Source organism: Protopterus annectens, chromosome 6.part0 (genome assembly GCF_019279795.1).
Source record: "Protopterus annectens isolate FY-2018-M chromosome 6.part0, PAN1.0, whole genome shotgun sequence".
Classification (NCBI taxonomy): domain Eukaryota; kingdom Metazoa; phylum Chordata; order Ceratodontiformes; family Protopteridae; genus Protopterus; species Protopterus annectens.
Genome location: NC_056737.1, coordinates 691,917,417 through 691,942,190, shown reverse-complemented (window position 1 = coordinate 691,942,190; position 24,774 = coordinate 691,917,417). Strand labels below are relative to the sequence as shown.

At 39.3% G+C, this 24,774-nt stretch overlaps 1 protein-coding gene across 1 annotated transcript in view; it reads left to right on the top strand.

Moving 5' to 3' along the window:
• The window catches only part of BRF1 (BRF1 RNA polymerase III transcription initiation factor subunit), a 2,040,227-nt gene that overhangs the window by 1,121,632 nt on the left and 893,821 nt on the right, over positions 1–24,774 (top strand). Inside the window, exon 9 of the mRNA XM_044074370.1 lies at positions 21,859–21,985. Coding sequence (XP_043930305.1) covers positions 21,859–21,985 — 127 coding nt within the window. The remainder of the gene's footprint in view (positions 1–21,858; positions 21,986–24,774) is intronic.

Below are 24,774 nucleotides of genomic sequence, written 5' to 3'. Positions count from 1 at the left end.
GTTTAATTTGATGTCATTTCTTCTGGAATGGTCTGTAAGGCTTTCTCGGGCTGTACCCTTCTAGTTTGACCTTCACTTAGACTTAGATCTCATCTGGGTTATCAGTTTTATTCTAGAAAAAACATACATTTCTCCCTCCCATTCTTAAATCAGCAGCCAAAGCAGATGTCTAGTATCCTTCATGGAAAACTTTGTTTTTGGTGACTGTCATTTCAGCCAGAAGCATCTCACAAGTATGTGCTGTTTCATATCACCCTGTTATACAAGCTTTTACAAAAATAGAATGGCATTTAGAACTAATCCAGCTTTCATGTTGAAGGTAACATCTAATCTAAACCTTAGTTACTCTATATATCTCCTAGAGTTCATCTTGTAGTTTCCAAACAGAAGAGAGTGTAAACAACATTCTCTTTATATTCAAAGATGTCTAAGATTTTAATTAAAGTGCACTAAAGATCTCATGAACCGTAATCAGCTTTTTTTACTTTTGGAGCCACTTGGTTTGATGATAAGGTCACCAAAGTAATTTTGTCTGATGAATATTTAACTGCATTACCTTCTTCTATACATCTGCTCACAAAACTATCCCAGCTAAACCCAGACTGCAATTCACAAGGTACATCCTCAGCTTATTTAAAGTATTTGTCATTGGCTGGTGTATGTGCTGCTTGACAGACGGGCTTTACTGCACACTTTTGCAAGATGACATAAGCTGGATGTGATCTCAAGGTTCATGTCTTACTTCAGGACTTCACATCTGATATTCTTGTCATGGTGCCACCCCAGCTCTATTGCTGGGTTCTCATCTTTGCTGTTGCAGTGTACAGACTGGATTATGAGTGATATGAAATTTATGTACTTATTGTTAGGCTAGATCTTCATGATCCACAAGTGTACACTGCAACATAGCTACCTTCATTCTGCTTAATTCCCTGTTACTTCCAGAGCAGTTTAGTGGATGTACCGGATGCCTGTAAGAATAGCTTAAACTTGAATCTTTTATTTCCGTAGTTGGAGTATACAAATTGCTGGATCCTGCTGTTTATACTTTCCTGTAAGTTGTCATGCACATTCAGGAGGTGGAGAGAGAAGAGAGTTGCATTATGGGTGTGAAGAGAAGGGCTCAAGCTTTGGAGAACATCCTAAAGATAGCAAAATCAGACCATCTGCAGCTGTCAATCCTGTCACTGCAATGTGCAGTCCTGCATCAATCATCATGGTAAGTACTTAACGTTTTTCATATTTAGTTGCTGTCCATTTTTAAATGTCCCAGACCTGAGCATTCATAATAAGCAGAGCTTCCTGGACTTCGTTAGATGTTGATACTAGATGTCTTCCTATGCCATTATTACTTTCTCACTTCATTGGACCACTTGCATTCCAAAAATATATGTTTAATACCCCCTTCCTTGCCAATCCCTCCAGTACATGACATCTTTTTTAAACGTTTTCTGAGTAATCTGGCTATAGATCTATCTCTCACACACTCACTAGTTTCATATTGAACTAGTAAGAAAACTTTCAATATATTTGTCAGTTTTACAGCCTCTAACAATTCCTTCTCCTGTGAATTACAGCCCTCCACATTCTCACCCCAGTGTACCATATGTTTATTCATTTCCAAACCACTGCTCTGCTCATGTATTTCTCCTTCATGTAAAACCACTCAAACCTTCTTCAAGTTGTCTCATTTATTTCCTATTGCACATTTTCTTCAGTTTCTTTCTTGTCTTTTCTATTCATTTTCCTTATTCTGAAATCTTAGTTCATTTTATAATAATACCAACACAAGCCTGTATTTTTCCAGCACTGCATTTATCATCTCCTTATTCTTTAATATCCTCCCCTTTCTTGTTTTGCATGTAGCCTATGTTTAAGAATGGTCATGCATTGCAGAGTGATTTGATATCCCTCCTGTGCAGCTGATATCCAATAGTACCTCTTATTCTCATAGAATTGGATATAGAATTTCCAGCTTAGAAAACTGGAGTCTGTAGTTGTTTTGATGAAAAAACAGTCAGCAAATAGTTAATCATAGTCAAGGTTAATCAAAAAGAAATGGATGTTGTCCTGGCTTAGGATGACATTCTTCCTTTGCTGATTCCCTAACCTAACCCCCTTCATATTTTGGAAGTAATGTGTTAGGATTTTTATCTAAGGCTAAAGATATTGTGGGTAGTGTGTAATAACATGTTATTTGTAAAGCAATAGGGTTAGTAAGATCTTATTTCCATCTGAAGAATATTCAGATAAAGTATCTGTTTCTTTTATCTGAACTGATGGTGGTTATTCTTTTACCTGTTTCATTATGTCTGGTCTGTACCAGAGGCTGTTGGATGTGGACTTTCCCAATGTCTTTGGATCCAGAATTCTGCTGTCCTGGCATTAATTGAATCTTTCATATATTGGCACATTAACACTGTGCTGTGGAGTTTGTGCTGGATTTTCTGTTGTGACTAGAACCACCTCTAAGACATTATTGTTCACCTCAGGAGCACTATGCATTCCTGGCCCCTTCATCTTAAAAGTACTGTATGTGCCTTATGCTGCTGTTTTGCTTAGCTGTCCTATGTTCTTTGGTGGCAACCATGTTTTCTGATTATGGGAAGTTAGACCAGGGCTTCTTTTAGCGGATTTCTTGATCTTTTTTCAGGAGGATGTATCTGAACCCTAATGCAAATGTCCAAACTGTAATTGTATTACATATTTTGTTTTTGATAGTTTTTGGAGACCTTTTATATGCTGCTGTGGCTATTTGTCTTTTGCCTATTTTAATGCAGGACTTTCTTTACTAAATCTCTGCAGTGTTTAGGTCTTTGAAATACCTAAAATAAAATAAAGAATATTCGTGTGGTCTAACGCATTCATCCTTTTACTTGTGCAATCTTAGATCAGTCCCCCCTTCCTGTAATTATTCAAGTGCACCACTGTTTTAACTTTGAACTGACTAGACTAACATTAACTGTGTTCATAGCCACTGCTGACTACTTTAGTCTGTTAAAGTTGTAGTTTAATAGTGTTGTATGTAATATTATGTTAAGGTTATGACACATTTTCAACTGGAACATATATGCATAGTACATTTTGTTGAGTCTTACTAATACAATGTTCCATTTCAGCAAACCTTGAGTAGAAAAAGTAAAAATGAGGACTTGAGTAAAGTGATGAACAACACCCCCATTCCTCAGCTCTATAGGACTTGGCCCGCTTATGCTACCTTACTTTATATAACTTGATTCAAGTAAGCTCAGAATTTGGATAGGTTATGCATTTTTGCTGAAATGAGTCATCGGTGTAGCATGTCTCAGTGAAACATCTAAATACAGAGGGATAATGAGAAAATGCAGAAGTGAGATGACTTATCTTTCATAGCTGGCCCTTTATTCTAGTGTACTTTTTTCTGAAGCATCTGTGATTTGTACAAGTGTAATAAACATGTAGTGAAATTCAAAGCACTGTTTTTTAATGTGTTTAGTGAGGTTTAACAATTTCTGGAATTATATAAGTCACATCTTTAAGCCGTGGTGGTGCAGTAGTAGCGTTGTTGCCTCACAGCAAGAGGTTCTCCTATTCGATTCTTGACTGGAGCGCCTTCTGTGTGGAGTCTACATGTCCTCCCCGCGGTCGAGTGGCGTTCAAAAGACATGCGTAGAATGGGTGTGCCTTCGCTGAAGTTTGGGCGTCGAACTGGCACCTCGGCACCCATAAAAAATTTACTGCCAATCATTAGCGGACCGGAGTTCCGCTGTGGTGACCCCTAACCGGGAAAAGCCGAAAGAACATACAAGTTGCATCTTTTTTAATTCCCTGGCTCCCACCTGGTTTATCCATGCAACCATTCCATCTATGTATTAGTGGCTACTCAGCATCCTTACTGTAGGAGAAATTATAGCTGCATTACATACCTCTCAACCCCTTAGTGCAAGAAATCTGGACAAAGCTTGACATTATTGGGGGACATAGGTCCCAAAATAGTGACGCATGTAAAATATTGCTCTTATAAACTTAGTTGCTTAGAGTAACAGGATTTGTGTTAGCATGCATTTTCTGAAGGATATGAGGTCTGAAACTCAAATGCATGTCATTATTTAGTGACTTTAATCCTCAGATCATCCCAGTGAATTGTCAGAAAAAACACAATTTTTATGAGGAACAGATCAAAAATACAAGGCAAAAATCTGGATATTCTGCAAAAATCTGTACAGTTGAGAGGTATGGTGCTTTATGTAATTCATATTGTCTTAAAATATACTTTGTACCATGACAATGTCATCATATGCAGAGGTATACGTTTTAAATCTACACCCCTGACGTCAAATAAATGATGGGCAAGCATATAAATTCTGTATACAACCACCGTTTAATGTGTGATATTCAAGGGCTGTGGTTCCACCATTTTCACTACTGACCATAAAATAATTTACAATAGGAAGTTGCTCTTAAAGTGTATGTGCACAGCTGCCTTGGGTAATGACCAGTATCTGTCACATCCAAATAAGCTTTACACTGTACAGCTACAGATCAGTGTTTTTGGCTCTCTGTGCTTTTATTCACCTCTGTCCATTAACCAGAATTATTTTACACACACACACACACACACACACACACACACACACACACACACACCATATTCTAGCAGAGGGTTAATGATATATGTCCATTACCCAAACCATCCAGTCTTTATGGCAACAGTACTACAAGCTAGGCCACTATAACATGCTAAAAAACACACATTTGTTGTTTATCATTAAAGTAAGCTTATTAAACATTTGTTTGGTTCAAATAGCTTTTGCAGTAACTCTTCTGAAATGCATGAAACAAATTAATTTTGCAAGTTCAATGCAGATATCATTAAGTTCATAAGTTAACGTATTAGCATTTAAGACTGAAAAAGAAAATATTTTTTACTTGAAATAAATAAAATTTAGCATTGCATTTGGCAAAATCAACTATGCAAGCAGCTATGAACTTTCAGAAAGAAAATACAAAAGGAACCTGTTAAAACAGACCGCATAAAGATGGCTTCTAGCTAGCAGTTTATTTGACCCTATCACTACCACTATCTAAAGAAATACCTCTGAGTTCTGACTGTATCATACTTAGAAGTCCAAACAGTTTTTGCATTAATTCCATAGGCAGATTGTTTCAGCTTGAGCTCTGTTTCAGGCATGCTGTACACTGTGCCTAGCATATAGATAAGACAGTAACTGAACTGTCACTTACTTGTCTTCTGTGTACCTTGTTTGGATTTAAGTGGATGACCTTTTTTTAGTCTGTTAACTTGAGGCAGGGGGGCAGGTAAGGTTATTCCTCCATGATTTGAAGTAACATTTCAGAAAGTAATGGAAATGTCTCCATATTTCAGAAGCAAGTTTAGTTTGACTTTCTACTGCCTTTCCACTGAAAGCTATTTCACACTTTTTTATATTCGGTATGTTATATATTTTTCCCATCGGGCTTTAGGGGTGACCATTTTGATATACACTCCTGGCCCATCCATGAACTCATTTGTTCCACTGGGTTAGAGCCATAGGACCTCTTCATTCTCAAGATGGGTGAGACTTCAGCTCACCAAAGCTGGTAGCCATCATCTGCATCCTAAATGAGACCAGAATTTTTCTTCCCATTGCATATCCTGTGATACCCAAGGGGTTGGCATTATGTACATCCTCCACTTGCAACTCAGCTAAATTAGTCATGCCCCCTCCCTTTATAGGCTGCACCCTGTGTTCAAGAACTGGTCTAAACCAGGATGACAAGCATGGAATGTGTGCTTGAACACATAACTGCACCCTCCTCCCCATGAGATGGTACAGGTAAATGATGCCTTATTATTTCCATCTCCCACACCATCACAGCAGGTGCCAGAGCTACTAGATCAAGTTTGGTTTCCTTGGGTTTAATTTCAGGACTTTATCTGATTACTTCAGTGGAGCTGGCATGTTACACATTTTATATGTAAAATTTGCTAGTGTCACATTTTTTAGGAAAACAGTTGTTAAACTTTTGACTTCCAAGATGGCTGCAAGCTGAGGAATAACCTAATTTCATCTTTCCCAGTGTGAATACAAAAACTGAGAAAAGGGAGATAGTGAAATTGTGAGCTACTAGTTGTAAAGTATACTGTCTGAATACCAGCAAAGACCTTCAGAGAACCTAAAAGAAAATCAACCAGAAAAGGTGAAGAAAATCATTTTAACTGGGGAGAATTCTGCAGGTCTTCAGGAAAAAGCAGTTCAAGTTTCAGTTTTGGTACAAGAGAAGGTTTCCAGTAATTTGGAGGAAGAATAAATCAAGTGTTCTCAGAGCTTATTAAAATAAATGAAACCTCAAAAGAATATATCAACTCAAATAAAAAAAAAACCTGGATGAACTGATAAAACTGCAAAACATTATAAGTTGAAATGAAGACAAGGCTGGCTGAGTATGATGCTTCTTAAGAGCTGTTTTAAAAAATATAGTTAGAAAACAGAACATGCAAAAAGGGAAACTGGGAGGAACAGGACTATATTAATTTTATGATAACACAGATAAGCAACTGGACTGGTGTTCCACAGCACAGTTTAAGTGAAAGGGCACATTGAGTGTATTTCCAAATCTGGCCATGAGAGAGCAGCCAAGACTCATATTAGTAAACATGCAGTCATATCAGCAGAGAGAGATGATTCTTTCAGAACTGTGGAGGAAGGGAAAAGAATTAAAAATTAGAGACAGGAGTGTTTCTGGAAATGGGTTTTCACTGTACTAAAGGAAGAAGAGAAGAAAATGAATTCCAGCATTTGGGGATTGTGTAAAAGGAGGTATGAGATTCAAGCTGCTGTATCTAGGTTTCTTCAGAATATTTTTTCCTGGAGGATCAAAATGTTTTTGGATGCAGAACAGGCTAAGGAGGAAATAAAAAAATGTATCCAATAAAAAGTGAGATAGCAAGAAGGGAGTTCTGCTTCTTATTCTTCTGACAGTTAAATATATAGAGAGACTTTGAGAGTGTTACGTTTTCATTGTTCCAAAGGAAAATCTTTGAGAGACAGAAAAGCACAGCTGACCAGAAGAATCAGGAGTACCTTGAACTTGAGCCAGAGTCTGGTGTTTGGAGATGAAATTGTTGAGGAGTAAAACCAGCAACATTGAAATTAGTGAATAAATGGGAGATTCTAAAGCATCAACCATGTATTGTGAAATATGGTTATGCAAGAAAGTAACTGAGAGAGAGTAATTTTGTTGACATTATTAAACTTGTGGGTGGGACTGTAAAGCATATACCCCACTTTGTTATTAATGTTTAGAAGGCCACTAAAGGGAAAATGGTAAAGTAAAACAATTTTGCATCAGTATTTGTATAAAACATTTTATGATATATAAACTGCATGTTGTATTGTAAAGTAGATTGTGTAGTGTGGAGTTGGTTGTTTTTTTCAGTGATTGTTGTTCATGTTAAAAAATCAGTTTTTTTCTGTAGTTTTAAGAAATGTAGGCTTCATATTATAACAAGAGAAAGCAGGGCAGAAGCAACTTTAAGTTAATATAATGATGTCATCTTGGGCTGCTGGAGTGAAGGTTGGATGTAAAATTGTATTGATTATATTATATGTAGAAAACTAAGATAATTTCTCTTGTTTGGAATGTGTAGATGAATGCCCTTAGCTTAGGTTCTGAACACATTTTTTGTAACCAAGTAGGCTTGAAAAATAAGACCGAATAATGAAAGGCATGAAAAGTTCCTTGAATCTGCAGAAATATTAGCTTGTTGTTTGTTCTATTGGCATATGTTTTTGGAAGACATGAAATCTGCAGCTGGGGTTAGTTGGTCAGGGGGATTTTTTACATTGTCTTCCCAGTTGAATTTATAAAAAAAATACTTTGTACATCTACATAGTTCGCTTTTAACTTCATTGGTGACTGTTACATGGAGTTGAGCTGTCTGCAGGCAAAAGCAGTTAATCTTGAGTTCTAAGCATTCTTTACTGAGCAAAATGCAAGATTGAAAGGTACAAAGACAAATGTTTTAGTAAAAAAATTGTCTGAAATTATGGGAAGTGAAGAAGAGCATCTTCCACCACAGCCTTAATAGAACAGTGCACAATTGAGTTTTATTTAAAGGTAGCCATTATTCTTTTCTCAGGGCTAAAAGTTGATGATTTCTGAAAGCATACAAGCTGTTTGTCACATCTGGGATGAGAATGAAGCTAAGAAAAGAAAATACAGTGATTGGTATAAGTGGGAACACAGGCTGTAATGTGATGTTTAGCATGGGTAACCCTAATTTTAGATTAGGTAATGTTTGTGAGTGCAGCTGTTGTACCTACCTCGAGGGTTACAATTTATTGAAACTATACATAGTTTTTGAGTTCTAAATTAAAAAGGGATGAGGTTGCTTTAAAATGTATTTTTGTGTGAGGGGTTTCATTTAATCAAAAAAACTTGAAACATTGGACATAGTTTGAACTGGAGATGAGAAGAAGCAACTCTATAAAAGACTAGGCTTGACAGTATGTGCATGCAAGGCAAAAGCTTGAAATGCACTTTAAAACAACTGTCATGTATAATAGGTGGGAACAGTATATTTTAATATAATGGCTATTCTTTCCATACTGTCTTGGAATGTAAATGGCCTTACAGGTATACAAATATTGAATTACATTAAGAAATGCAGATTGCAAATAATGCTGCAGGAGATGCATCTGGAAAGAAATGATCGTGTAAGTTTGGACAAAGAAAATATTTCAGGATTGATATTCAGCAAAATTTCAGGGACACAGAAATAGGGGATTAATAATACTGATTGCTAGAGGGGCTCCAGAAGTGATATAAGAGGGAAAAAAAGGTTTACCTTTAAAACAGCAAAACACAGTGGTGCGATTGCTCATATGATCAAATCGGAACCACGAAAATGAAAACAGAAACAGGTTGAAATGTTCGAAAATCAGCAAATGGAAAAGCAGATTCTCTGAGTTTCTAACATAAATGTAGACAAAAAAATTTAATGAAGTGTAAAGAAGGGCGGCGAGCCCCCCTGCACCCCAATGTGGGGGGCTGCACCCCCCACACCCCTACTTTAATATTCTAACTCCGAGATCATACTACAGTGGGGAAAGGGACCATTTTCTAATCCTCACTATAGTGCAATCCGCCCCAAATTGTTGAATGTGCAGTGAGTGAATGTCACTGTGTATTCGCTCATTGCACATTCAAACCTTTTTCCATTTGGCCTTTGCAAACTGCCTTTCGGACAATTGCTGTTCACCCTTGTGCAATACGCACACATGAAGGTAAACCAAAAAACAGTAATTGCAGATATGCTGTAGTAAGGGGCTGTTGGCAAGGGAGGAGGATTAAGCTGGCATGCATTTATTTTTTGCCAGAAGCTGGTATTATGGAATTTAAGACGATTTGGGGAGAAATAATCAGTTTTCAGGTACCATTACTTGTAGATGGAGCCTGAAACTTTATTTTCAATAATGAAGCTGTATCAGAAGAACCTAGAAGGAAAATATAACAAAAAAGAGTACATGTGAGGAAATTTAGAAAAATATTTGGTATAGAAGAAGTGAATTCAGTAGTAGGAACTCGACAGAATTTAGATATTATTCCAAAAGGTGCAGTAACTGGGCTAGACTGAATAGAATTTTGATTTCACAGAACATGTGAATCTAATTGAAAACTTTGACACTAATCCAGTAACTACTTCAGATCATGCACCAGTAAAAACTAAGATAAAAATGGAGGATAATGAAGTAAAAATGAGACATTAGCACTTTCCCACCTGCCTTTTAAAAAGACAGGAATTTAAGGTATACTTAGTGAGTGGGACAAAATGAAAATGGAGCTAAAAATACAGTAGAAATAAGAGATATATATGGTTAAAAATAATTGGAATTATTTAGAGATGCTGACAAAGTCTAAAGTGTTGCAGAATAGGGGGAATTTCACAGAACACAGAGCAGCAACTGCAGAGCACTGAAGGGAAATTAAGGGAGTATTTGGATACAGTGCATGAATTTAGAAAGATATCTGTTAAACAACTATTTTTGATCACTCCAAAGCACAAACATGTTTAATGCAAAGAGTTGGGGAACAGAAAGTGGAAAGAGTTGTTGCCAAACTTGGGCAACCTGTGACAAGAAAAGTAACCAGAGACTGGATATTTTGGAAATTTTATGAAAATCTGTATAAAGCAGAGGAATTTAGAAATGAAGAAAGAGCACACATGGAAGTATTTATGGAAGTTTTAATTATTCCAAGGGTAGAAGAAGATGAGGCTCAACAACTAATAGTTAAGATAGGAGATGAGATAAAAAGTGTAATGTATAATCAATTAGCAATGATGTATCCAGGAACCAATGGTTGCAGACATTTGGAAGTTAAGAGGGAAGAAAGTGATAAAAATCTGGAAGATTTTGTTTAATAGTATTTTAAAAGGAAGGGAAGCAACGGCATCTTAGAGAAAAGTTGTGGTGGATGTATTATGGAGGAGAAGGACCCTTCAGACCCAGCTTTCCTTAGATCATTTTCACATTTAAACCACAATCATAAAATGTTTGTCTGTACTAGCTAAAGAGTGGAAAAGGTGCTGTAAAAATTGATAGTGGGGATCAATATAGTTTTGTGGGGGGGAAGGCAAATGTTTGCTAGCATTAACAGAATGATGATTAAGAAGAGGGAAGCATAATGTAAGAAAATTCCTCCGTTGTTGGTGGGTCTTAATGCAGTGAAAGCATTCAACAGAGAATGCTGGGATGTTATGAAATAGGGCAGTGGAAGCATTTGTGTTCCCTGATACAATATTAAGATTAATTAGTAGGATATAGGATTGGAGGTAAGAATTAAAGTAGAGAGTTCCTCTCCAATAAGTTGTTTGAACAGAGGAACCTGGCAGAGGTATCCTCTGTCTCCTTTGTTAGTGGCTTTATATTTAGACAAAGAAATTAAGGGACTCAGAAATTAAAGGATATAATTAGTATGGTAATCAAGAAAAGTTGGCTTAATTTGCCGGTGATATTTTGTACTTGATAGTTCCTCTAATTTCAGATACAAGTTAGGCATATGTTTATCAACCAGTCAAGAAGTTATGGACAAAAAAATTCCTTCAACTCCTTATTAATCTGGGAGGGGAAGAGGGCAAGAGGTAGTGGGATAAGCTGATCCTCCCGATAGAACAAGGTCATTTAGGATTACTAGATTTTGTGGGATATTTGAGCTACACACTTACGGCTCGTATACATAACACAAACAGAAAGTTATACTTCAAAGTGTAAAGAATGATGAAGTGGGGGTTCAAGAAATAAGGATGGGAGGGATTTTGGAGGCAGATCCCTGAAGAGAATAGCAGCTGTACAGAATATTATAAGCCAACACCGGAATGGAGGAATGTAATTTTGCTAGTAGAGATGACTGCAAGTTAGGGGTACAGAAAATGGGCAAGAGGTAGCTTGAATTACTGGAGAAGACTAAAACTAATGTATTGTGAGCAGATATCTAGAGAGGGAAAGATAATAGAGTTGTACTACAGGTTAATAGACTCCATTCAGGGATTTATATTCGATACAGGGAACGTGAAAAGGATAAGGGGGTCCCAAATGAAAGATCTGCTCTAGTGGAATTTTCAATTGAATGTAGAACGGAAGTTGATGTAAAAAAGTTGCTAATTAAGTAGAGTATATAAAATATTGCATGATAACTGTGAGCATTAATCAGATGAGGTTAGAAAAGGATTGAGAAGAGAGACTAGAGAAGCAGTTTACAGTGGAGAAATGAGCGGATATTTATAATGCTTCCAAGTATACAAAAGTAAGAAAATGTTTAAGATTTTTGCTTTGACATCTTTGCACAGGTATTTTTATGCTCCAAACTGACTTCAAAGACGTTTTCTTCTCTGGTAGATAGCAAATGTAGTTGTGATAGGGAAGAAAGAAGTAACTGGGAACATGTTTGTTGGGAGTGTAATGAGGTGGCAAATTTAAAATAAATTCCCCACAGAATACTTTGTCAGAAATAATAGGAGAGCAAATGGCTGTAACTAAGGACATTATTTTGTTGAGCTGGGACACAGGATCTGAAATACCCAGACACAGTAAGGCCGTATTAAATTTAATTCTATTGGCTGCCAAAAAAAGCAATTACTAGAACATGAAAAGGCCTTATGAAGTTTAATCCTGTTGGCTGCCAATAAAGCAATTACTAGAATGTGGAATTCAGAATCTAAACCAACTATATTTGAAGGGTTGAGATAAAAAAGGGAGGACGCAAATTATATAGAAGGAAATGGAATTGCAAACTAATCAGTCACAGCATGAAGTTATGGGAAAGAGTAGTGGAAGCTAGGTTAAGAAGGGAGGTGATTAGTGATCAGCAGTATGGTTTCATGCCAGGAAAGAGCACAACAGATGCGATGTTTGCTCTGAGAGTGTTGATGGAGAAGTACAGAGAAGGTCAGAAGGAGTTGCATTGTGTTTTTGTGGATTTAGAGAAAGCATATGACAGGGTGCCTAGAGAGGAGTTGTGGTGTTTTGTATGAGGAAGTCGGGAGTGTCAGAGAAGTATATAAGAGTGGTACAGGATATGTACGAGGGTAGTGTGACAGCGGTGAGGTCTGCGGTGGGAGTGATGGATGAGTTTAAGTTAGAGGTGGGATTACATCAAGGATCAGCTCTGAGCCCTTTCTTATTTGCAGTGGTGTTGGACAGGTTGACAGATGAGATCAGACAGGAGTCCCTGTGGGCTATGATGTTTGCAGATGACATTGTGATCTGTAGTGAGAAAAGGGAACAGGTGGAGGGAGACCCTGGAGAGGTGGAGATATGCTCTAGAGAGAAGAGGAATGAAGGTCAGCAGGGCTAAAACAGAATATGTGTGTGTGAAGAGAGGGAGGATAGAAGAATGGTGAGGATGCAGGGAGTAGCGGTGGGGAAGGGGGATGAGTTTAAGTACTTGGGATCAACAGTTCAGAGTAATGGTGAGTGTGGAAGAGAGGTGAAGAAGAGAGTACAGGCAGGATGGAGTGGGTGGAGAAGTGTGAGAGGAGTGATTTGTGACAGACGAGTACCAGTAAGAGTGAAAAGGAAGGTCTACAAGAGGATAGTGAGACCAGCTATGTTATATGGGTTGGAGACAGTGGCATTGAAAAAAGGCAGGAGTTAGAGCTTGACGTGGCAGAGTTGAAAATGTTAAGATTTGCACTGGGTGTGAAGAGGATGGACAGGATTAGGAATAAGTATATTAGAGGGTCAGCCCAAGTTGGAAGGTTTGGAGACAAAGCCAGAGAGGCAAGATTACGTTGGTTTGGACATGTGTTGAGGAGGGATGCAGAGTATATTGGGAAAAAGATGCTAAGGATGAAGCTGCCAGGTAACTGGAAAAGTGGGAGGCCTAAGATAAGGTTTATGGATGTGGTGAGAGAGGACATACAGGTGGTTGGTGTGACAGAGCAAGATGCAGAGGACAGGAAGAAATGGAAACAGTTGATCTGCTGTGGCAGCCAAAAGAAGAAGAAGAAGAAATGGAATTACAAAATGCTCAGGAAGAGGAGTAAATTTTAAGAGAAGGTAGAAATTAAACAATTAATGTAATGTCAGACCAAAGTGGAGTTGTTTCAAAGAATGAAAACATACATATATGGTTTGTTTTCTTCTCTCTTAATCTATGTGTACCTATGTTTTGTGATAATTTAATAAAAGTCTTTAAAATAAAGTTTTATATTTAAACTCTGTTTATTATAGCTTTCTGCAAATGTTATTGAAACAATTGCATGTTGTAGTCAGCCTCTCACATTTAATTTAAAAAAAAAGGGAATTTGCTTTAGTGTAGAACTAATATTGTAAGAGCTTGTTGCTGCATCTTATCTCTGACATTTTACTGAACTTTACTACTAAAGAAAATAATAGCTGAAACTCCGTAATTATATTATGTATGATTTTAGGTTTTCTCTTTCGAGAGGAGGCAAAAACAAGATTGTTTTTTATAAATTGATACGAACATTGATGAACAAATGATTTCCAGTAAGCAGCACAGAACATAAAATAAGAATTTCTAATGCATTTTAGAAGATAATGAAATGAGCAGCATGTGGTTGAATTCTGTGCAACACAAATAACTTAATAAATCTGCTTGGTTCATAATAATTTTTGTACCATAGTGTGACACACTTGATCGGGAGCAATCGCTCAACAGCTGCAAAATCAGTTGAAGCAGTAATGTATAAATATGAACTGATAAAAGTATAGGAAGGATTTAAGCTATTGTTTTAGAAATTAATTCATGATGACATTATCTGAAGTGAGTCTGTGAAAAGATGCAAGAATTTGTACTTTTCCATATATCTTAACATACTTATTTTTGATATTTATTACTTAACATTTCATGCTAGAAATATATATGCACATAGGTAAGTCGGTCATATTTAATTTTTGCATATTTAGCTTTGTTTTAAATCCAAGATCTGATGTTGTTGCCTTCATTTGCTGTTCAACCTGTGGGTCTTGGATCCGATCAGATCCAACTCAGTCACATACCCATATCCAGGCTCCAACATCGGAGCTCTTCCCCTACCCATAATGCTCCTCTTCTCCATCCCTCAGATTTCATTTGCCACGCTTCACTTAGCATCGGGTATCTCATACTCTAAGCTTCTCGGGGCTTTTGTGTGAGTTTAGTGAACTTTTGTGTGCTATCTTTATATATTCTTACCAAAATTGCATTTGTTAATAATCTTATGTGGTAGCCTCTTCATCTTTTCCTCAGCCTGGTAATTTTTTGCATAGTTTTTGCTCTCGTCTTTCCCTTCCCTATGCCTTTCTCTATCTGTACTAAAAAAAAAAAACTTTGTTTAGTTTTTTACCTTTTAGTTTTAATAGCTTTACTATTGTAATATTTTAATTTTTTTGGTGAATGTCTGGGTGTGCCGTGAGCTGGTTTGTTGTCTGTAATTGTCTGATCCCAAACCCGTGGGCTTTAAATGTGTCACTTATGGGCAGAAAATCCCAGTATGTGATGCTCAGTCTGAGTGTGTGGTGTGCCTCGGCGCTGCCCACCTAGACTCATCTTGCTCCATCTGTGCTGGGTTCAACCAGCAGGCACTTATTGAGATACATAAATTGATTTTAAAAGGTATTCTGCCTAGATATTCTTAATTCCCTCCATCCACTTCAGGGGCTCAATTCCCTGCCAAAAAACATAAGGAACACAAGAGATCCCCCAGTAGAATCATTCACTTGGGAGAACTTCCTGCCAAGATACCTAGACCTTCAGACCTGACCACTTTGGCTGCTATAGTCATCCAGGCCTCCCCTCAGCATTGGAGCCAAAGCTTCTTCCCGAAGCTGGAGACATCCAGACCCAAGTCCCTTCTCCTGCAACAGCCTAGGCCCAGTTCCAGGAATGCTTCAGTTGCCTCTTCCATTAAGTCTTCTCAAAGCCTTTCCAAAGCCAAGGTGGTCCTTCTCCAATCCGACCCCAGGTTTCAAAGTTATCGGGCCCGAGCCTTCCTGAAGTCGAGGTGTCTGAGCCAACAGGTATGGTTACCATGACTACAGTGCTCTCCCTGACTCGCCCGGCTCTGACCATTTTGGAGTAGAATGGTTCTCAGAGCCGTAGCTTCGGTGTCTGCTCCACGGGGTAAGCATTAGCTATGAAGTTTTGGAAGCTCTCTCTCCCCATCAGGGCCTCGGCATTTGATAGCTCAGCTCTGACTTCTCACTCATATCTGGGGCAGTTGGGATTCATAGAGCTTCTTCATCGACAGCTACTGCTCCGGGGGTGCCCTTGGTGTCTTAATCTCCTTCTGTGTTCGAGGTGGTGGAAAGGGTTCTCTTTGAACCCAGGAGAGCCTCAACTCTACCTGCTTTGGAGACCGCCCCCCCCACCTCCGTAGCTTATGTGCCTGAGACATCTACTATGCCTCCTCAGGGACAGCCTGCCCAGAAAGACTTCAGTCTAATTCCCTCTTGGACCCCCCCGGAGTCTTCCGATACCTCTCTGGAGCACCCCACCAAGGAGGTTCCTTGGAAGCATCAGTGCAAAAGGAGGCACTTGGATTCCTCTTTGGAATCCCTCACAGAGGACACCTATCTCGATGAAGGGGAAGGGTCCCCCATATCACCACCTGAGAATGTCTTCTTTGGAGACATCATGGAAATCCTATGCCAAAAGGGTGGTTGGTCTTCCCAAAACCCTAATCCAGAGGAATTTGTGTTTCTGGAAGCTTCTGGGTCAGTCCCATCTACTTCTTGGGTAGCCCCCCAGCGGACTCCCTTATTGACCTTGTGTCCTGCAGGGCATGGAAGGAGTCAGGTGCAGTGGAATCAATCCCCAAGCAGCCTGATAAGGTTTAGTTCCCCTTCTGACCACCCCATTGGACTAAGGGTGTTCCCGTCGATGCCATGGTGGGTGCAGCCACCACCAAAAAGGAACTGGCCTAGCAGAGCTCCACCGTTCACCCCCTAAGAGGGAGTCTAGGGCTTTGGACAGATTTGGAAAGTGGGTTTATACTTCAGCAACCTTTGCATTGTGAGCACTGAACTATTTGACACATGTAACCAGGCTACAGAGGGACTTGGTTAAGGAACTCTAGTTCTATCCCAGGGTCCTTGTCTGCTAAGGAACACAAGACCTGTTCCTCTAGAATGGCCACTCTTCAGTCTATTTCTAACTCTTCCATGAGGTTACTCTCTCATGCTGCAGTAGGTACCTCATGGGTATCTGGATCAGGCATTGCTAGCAGCCTGGATATGGCTGTGTGATTTCTTAGAACCCTACGAGGTGTCTTTCATCAATGCCCTTTTCAACAGATTTACTCTTTTCAGTCCAGCAGTTAGAGAGACACTCTCCCAAAGTGAAAAGGATGGAAAGACTTTGTCTGCCATGGGGGTCTGCTTCTCTACCATACAGTGGACCTTTTCCATGAGCCAGTGTGGAGGTAAAAAGTTGTGGTTCCAGAAATCTGAAGGTCCTTTTCGGGATTCATAGGGAGAACTTTCTCCCAGAGGCATCGGGGAAAATGGTTATAATGGCTGATCCCGCCTTCATGGCAGAGAGAGTCTGATGAATCAAGGGTTTCGAGATTCTTTCTCAGGCAGACCCAATCAGCATTCCTGAGGGATTGTCTAACTGCTTATCTCTGGAGGCAGTCACGGATGGTTGTCCTAATACCAAACAGCCTGGGAAGCCATCACAAAAGATCTCTGGGTGTTAAAAATTCTACCAACAAACCAAACACTTGAAGGAAATCAGGCTCTGCTCTTGGATACACGCAAATCTTTAATAATCCACAAAGGAGATGAATACTTTTAACGCAAATACTGACAATACGTTTTCATTTCACAGTCTTCTTCAGAAAGTAGAAAATCAAAGTGATAATACAATTGGTACAACCACCTTTTATACTCGAATATGCTTAACAATTAATCACTTAAGCAATTAATCTTGAAATAACACTTTAACCTTTACCTTACCTAAAGAAAATTAGCGTGAAGACATTTATTCAACACAATTTGCATCTTTCATATAAAAGCCATTATTTATACATAAATATTAAACTAACTTAAAAAATATTCATGAAATATGACACATAAAAATATAAACAATTTTTTTAAAAACATACTTTATCAGCTTGTCATAATTTAACCAGCACTATTAATTTTTTAACTAATTCAAAGCATAATTAGCGCCATCTGGTGTTGTAAGAAAATAGTTATCTTCCACCATACCATTATAAGTATTAAAAAATAACTAAAAACATAACATTTAATTTAAAATATGTTGTCGTAATAATACATTACTAGTACATCTTTCCTACAGTTACTTAGTTCAATTCTAATTTTATATATTTTTATAAATAATACTATACTTACTAAGATAAGTGATCTATACTAAAATTGATAAATAATATTATTACAATTTATATATCCCTACTATTGTATTCATCTAAACATATTATAAATAGAGGATTAAAAATGCATAAAATTACACATGTAAAAATATTGCACATATAAGAATGTATGAAAATTGCACAAAAAGATTTTTGCATAAAAATTGCACAACGCATTTAAACAAATTAAACACAATAACATTTAAACACTTGGTTCCAGAGTTTTTTGTGTTTGTTAAAAATTCTATCCAGAGGCTATTCAGTACCCTTTTTCTAGGAAATCCTCTCCAAGAAAACCCCTCCCTGATGTTCTACCCAATCAGCGGGAGGTTGCAGCATTAGAAATTTCAAAGCTGCTCTAAAGAGTCATCCAAAGTACCTCCCCCCCCCCGCACCCCCCAGACCAGCTCTGATCAGTCATCTACAACTGATTCTTTTTGGTGCCCAAAAAGACGGGACTTCAGACCCATTCTGGACCTCACCACTCTAAACAAATCAGTTGCCAGTTCAAAGTTCCAAATGGTCACAATGCAGTCCATTCTGCCCTTCCTGCTGAAGGACGACTGGATGTGCTCTATAGACCTTCAGGACGCGTACTATCATATCAGGATGAACAGGCACTCCAGTCAATTCAGAGTACTGCCCTTTGGTCTCACCACAGTCCTCAGGGTGTTCACCAAGTGCATGGCAATTGTGGCAGCTCACCTAAGACTGCAAGGATTCCAGGTGTTTCCATACCTAGACGATTGGCTCCTAACTGCTGCCAACAGGCATTGACTTCTAGAAGCCAGAGAATACCTGTTCCACCTAGCCTCAACCTTGGGGATCTATATTAACATGAAAAAGTCTAATCTTCAACTGGTCCAAATCATAGACTCCATTGGAGCCCGTCTGGACACCATTCATTCTCTAGCCCTTCTTCCTTCGGACAGAATTTCCACCTTGAGGGCTCATGTCAAACAAATAATGGGCATCCCCCCCAAGACTTGTTCTCAGGGCTTTGGGGTACATGTCAGCCACAATCACCCTGGTGCTGCAAGACCGCCTTCACATGAGAGTACTTCAATGGACCTTAGCAGTACAGTGGTCTCTTCTACTCTACCCATTAAATTACCCAGTCAGGATTTCACAAGTATGTAAACATTCTCTCCTGTGGTGGATCCAATCTGAGGATTTTCTTCAAGGCCACCTGTTTATCCTACCCCCTCCCACTGCGACCATTGATGTGTCCCAACTCGGGTGGGGGGCCATTACCTGGGACAAATAGTCCAAGGCACATGGCCCCCCCCTAGAGACCAACTTGCATATAAACATTCTGAAGATGAGAGCAGAGATTGTGTTGCAAGCCCTTCATTCCTCTCTTCCCACTGGAACTATTGCTTTTCAGACTGACAGCCATGTCAGTGGTCTGGTATATCAACAAGCAAGGGGGAACCAGGTCTTGTGTCAAGAGGAAAAGAAGCATGGCAATGGGCGATTTATTCCATCTGCTTTCTCATAGCAATGCACATTCCAGGGAAGTCTAACATCCTGGCAGACAGGATCATCAGGACCATTCTGATGCCTCATGAGTGGTCTCTGAATCCTTCACTGGCAAATACGATCTTCCAGAAATGGGGTCAACCTTGCTACAATCCTTGAGTCTTCAACATCAAGTGCAGTGAGTTTTTTGCCCTGATACATCCTCAGGGACAGTCATGAGAGATGCTCTGGTCCATGCTTGGCCCCCTGGTCTACTGTGTTTATCCTCCTCTTCCGCTCATTCCCAAATTTCTGCAAAAAGCTGAGAGGTTAAAGTGCCACGTGATCCTCATTGCTCCCTTTTGGCCCCGACAAGTTTGGTCCTTTACCTTTTATCTCACCTGGTTTGTCCACTGTAGACTCTGGATCCCTCTCCAGATATATTGTCCCATCCCTCGGGACACTCCCATCTGGATCTCCTGAACCTGAAACTAACCACTTTGTTTACTCCACTTCTCAGTGATGGCTAGAACTCCTGGGCTTTCTTCCCCAGTTAGAAAAATTTTGATTGCAGCACACAAACCATCCACAAGGAAGTTATAAAACAGTAAGTGGAAGAGATTCTCCATTTGGGCTCATCAGAGCACTCGATCATTTTACAGCTCCACTTACTGCTGTGTTGGACTTCCTGGCGTATGTTTTTCATAAAGGGGCTAGTTTTTCAGTGGTGAAAATGCAACTGGCAGCCATTTCCAGTTTTCACATAGGGAAAAATTATTTTTAGCTTCATACAAATTGTGCAAGGCTGCCTTAAAAGGTACCTTTCTCCTTCTTCCTCCTTTTAAGGAACCTGTGGCCCCCTGGAATCTCACCTTAGTTTTACAGGCTTTAGTCTCACCTCCATTTGAGCCTTTAGCTAAGGTAGATTTAAAGTTTCTGACCTGGAAAACCATCTTGGTGGCCATTACTTCATCCAAAAGAGTACCTGTATTACAGGCTTTGTCATGCAAGCCTCCATATTTGATTTTTCACAAGGACGGAGTTACTTTGTGTACTAACCCTTCCTAATGCCCAAAGTCACTTCTGAGGATAACATAAACCAAGTTATCAATCTGTCTGTATTTTTCCCTAACTTTCAAAACAGAGGAGAGTATCAACTTCTTACGTTGGACGTACATAGACAGCTTCACTTGTATTTGGATAGAACCAAAAATTTTAGGAAATCTGATCAACTCTGTTTTATTTTCCAAGTCCAGGTTGGGTAAACCAGTTTCCTAGGTTACCCTGGTTCACTGGATTACTAGCTCCATTAAACTTGCTTACTGCACAAAGGGCATTCCCTTACCATGCTGCATTAAGGCTCATTTCACTAGGTCTGTTTCCACCTCTTCAGCCTTTGGGTCAAAACTTCCCATTGATGAAGTTTGTGCAGCCGCTACTTGGTCAAATCATCATACCTTTATATTGCGTTACAAACTAGACATTATCTCCAGAAACAGAGCTTTCTTTGGTTCTGCTGTGCTCCGGAATATCCTTCCTTGAGGGCCTCCCAAGTTCTTGTGTAGCTGGGAACTCTATCCCACAGGTTGAAGAGCAAATGAAGGCAATTCCATCAGATAAAGAAATTATCTACTCACCATAACTTTCCATCTGTCTTGTTGCCTCTCATTTGCTCTTCAACTTTCCCTCCCTCCCTCCATCTCACTGCCTGTTAAAGGACCTAATGGAATTATTTGGACAAATACTTAATTAGTGTTCGAGCTCTTGAAGTATTCCTTTCTGAGTTGTCCTGTTGTCTTTAAGTGATTTCTTGCTACTTGTATGATAATATGATTATATGATAAAACATGGTGCGGCAAACTCGATCTGAGGGATTTGGAGGAGAGGAGTATTATGGGTAGGGGAGAAGCTCAGCTGTCAGGGCCTGGAGCTTTAATATGCAGCCGAGTAGGATGTGATGCTCTGATCCAAGACCCACAGGTTGAAGAGTACATGAGAGGCAACAACACAGATATAACATTATGTTGAGTACATAGCTTTTTTTTTTCTTTTTATTGTGCTTCATTTGTTTGCATTCTGTCCAACTTGTAAAGTTATTCAGCATAGCATGTTCTTCAGCTGTGTACATGTTTCACCCTGATGACACTGTCTCTTGCAGAGTTCAGGTTTAAATGTTTTTAAAGATTTAACTCCATGAGTTCTTGATTACCCCAAAAAAAACATAATCATGACTCCAGTATATTTACTGCTGTGTTGCTGACCATATACATTTGTTTAGTTATTTGCAAATTATGTATATCTACTTGAAAATCTTAATATACAGCAATATCTTATTTCATTTGATCACTCATCTCTGATACTTTCAGATGTTTCTTTCAGTGAATATGTATTAACTGTACTAGTGCTAGAAAGTAAATGTCTGAAAATATTAGAATGTCAGCAACTGATGAAATTTCTGAGTTATTAAAATTGATTTTTTTGCTTGGAGGTAGACCATTTCTAAATCAGGATATGTGCTGATTAAATTCCTTTTTCAGGCTTACAGAATTTGAAGAAACACCTTCAAGCCAACTCACAATTGATGAATTTATGAAGATCGACTTAGATGGAGAGTGTGATCCCCCTTCATTTACAGCTGGTCAGAGAAGGGTTAGATTACAGCAGGTAAGCACTGGTACTTAGTTGCACATAGTCCTTTAGTTTTAGAAATAATATGAGTAATAGACTAGTAACGATTTTAATTTTATTTATTAAAATGCTAGTGTTTCAGTGATCCAGATATGTAAGCAGTGTTACGAATGGTTTGCAGCCCTGCCAGTGCAGTATCCGAATGCATCACCAGAATCAGACCACCACAACATTAGACCATTAAGACAAACATCATGCAAAGCACAGTTGTACTAATAGTCCCTGTATACAGCTTTTTCCTCCTCATAGTTTCTGCATTTTAATGCAGGTCCTGTTAAGGCATGAGCTTCATTTCTTGTACTGGAGTGTTGTGTTTTTTTGGCAATGAATGTGTGAAACTTGTATCCACTGTAATTAAGTGATATTAACACCACTAATTACAACAGCTTTTTAGTTTGCACTTGTAAATATTATGCATCTCAGTCCAAGAGACTGTTTAGACAATACACATATATTTTAGGCTGTATACTACCTGAACAGTAACAACTTGCTTATCTTGTTTCCAGAAATCTTTTAGTCATACAAGAGGCACACCAAGCAGTAATAGCTTTAAGCTGACTGTTGAACAACTGTATTTAAGGTATCACAAGTGTACTTTAAAGGAGCTTAATAATGGTATACTACATGAATTTACTAAAATGTGAGCTTTTTCCTAATTGTACTAGCATTCTATTTTTTCAGTCTTATGAAGACTTGGATAGATCTGTCATGCTGTCCTCTCAATATGTTTGTCAAAGGTATGAATATACCTAACCTGGTGTTTTTGACTTCACGGACTAGATAATAACTGCAGACAGCTTTGTCGTCATTTTCATCAACCCCCTTTTCACATTTTCTACATAGGGTTGGGGTGTTGTGTTAACTGTTGCCATCTCTTTTTGTTCAATGCTAATCTCCCGCCTTCTGGGACACTCATGCCTGACTATTGCAGGTCTACTCTCATACAATCCATCCACCTCTTTGCTGGATGCCCTCGTTTACTCTTGCCTATTTTCTCTCTCTCCCAAATCACCTTCACCAGGTCTTCTGCTTTCTGCACATGTGCCTCAACCAGCTTAATCTGTTCTCTCCGACCATTTCTGCAGTTGGAGTTACTTTGGCTTCTGCTCTTATGCCATCACGTATTTCTGTCCCACAATGTGCATTCTACTCCGTCTCAGGCATTTCATCTCCATCACTTCTAACTACAACTGCTGTACCGTTACTGCCCAGGTTTCTATACGGTGCAGCAGAACTTATCACACTGCTGTTTTGTACACCTTACTTTTCAGCTTCTTTGTCATTCTTCTGTTATACGGTACCCTGACACTCTGTGCCAGTTAGCTGCAGCTCCTCTGATTAGACCTTTGAGGTCTTCATTCAAACTTCCATTTTCATCAACTGCCCCTCCCAAATACTTGAAGCTATTAACCTGTTCCACTATCTTCCTTTCTATCTCAATTGGCTTCTGCCTTCCCCCATTTACTGCCATTACAATTGTCTCTTCTATACTCAGTTTCATCCCGTGTGTCTTCACTTTTTGCTTTCCATTCACCTGTCGTTTGCTGAAGTTCTTACTCAGACTGCCTGTAATGCCACATTATCTGTATATAGCAGCTTTGTTGATTTTTCCCCTCTGATGTGTTGGCTTATGTAATCTGTCACCAGTATGAACAACAATGGGCTCAGAGCCGAGCCTTGATGGACACACACTCCCACTGGGAACCACTGTGTGATACCAAACACTGATATTCTTCATGTTTCACTGCTGCAGTCATTACATTTGAGTAATCTGCTTGCAAGTTGCCCTCAGTTTGCCTGATTAACAAAGTCTTGGGTCCTGCGTCAGTTGCTGTCCCTTCTTCCATGACGTCAGGTCGTCAGGGGTGTAAAACATGCAGCCAACGCCATTACATCAGTCTTTCTTGCTGTGCGGTGCCCGAAGCAAAAGCAGTTCACAAGTGCCGGTCGGTCGACTCCTGAAATTGTCATTTTCGAGTTTCAGAACCGAAGTCTTCAACTTAAAGCTAAGTACCCCGTTGGGGAAACTTTTTCTTGCTCCTTACCAATGTCAGTAAAAGTTAATAATTGCATTACTTGTGGAAAGCAAATACTTCATAAAGATTTTCATTTGTACTGTATTCCTTGCCTAGGCCCTGACCATGACATACCTTGCTGTCGGTTTTGTGCTTTATTTAATCAGCGCACTGTCCGTCATCGGTATATCTAAATATTTCGGTTCTTGGTTTAATTATCCAAAAATGTCATCGGTTAGCCATCGAACTACCGGGATTCCGAAAAAATGCAAAGATAAAGACAGAGACAGACTGCTGAGGTCCAAAACTGCTGACGACGCTTCTCCTAAACCAGTCGCCAGTTCGCCGGTACTCAGTGAGGTGCTTTCTCAGCCCCTGATACCCACTACTTCTGATTCTCAGGCCCCTGCTGACACCCATTTGGGGTCCGGTATGCCGCGAGATACTTCAACTATGGAACCCGCGGATGTCTCTGCCTTGGATGGGTTTGGAGCCGCTGTGCAGGCACTAGCTTCTGAGGGTGTATTCAGGCCTATGAACTTCCATATTAAATCGAAGCCTCCTTCATTACTAAAGCCTAAATCTCGATCCATGTCTAAAAAGCCGATGCCCAGGTCACATGCTCAGGCCCGTATGCCTAAGAAACAAATGATAAAAATGGCTGAAGATCTAATAACTTATCAGGGGTAGTCAACCCCCAGCCCTCCTCTAAGAGGCCTAGGGCTGAGCTTTATGAATCTTCTGATCAGA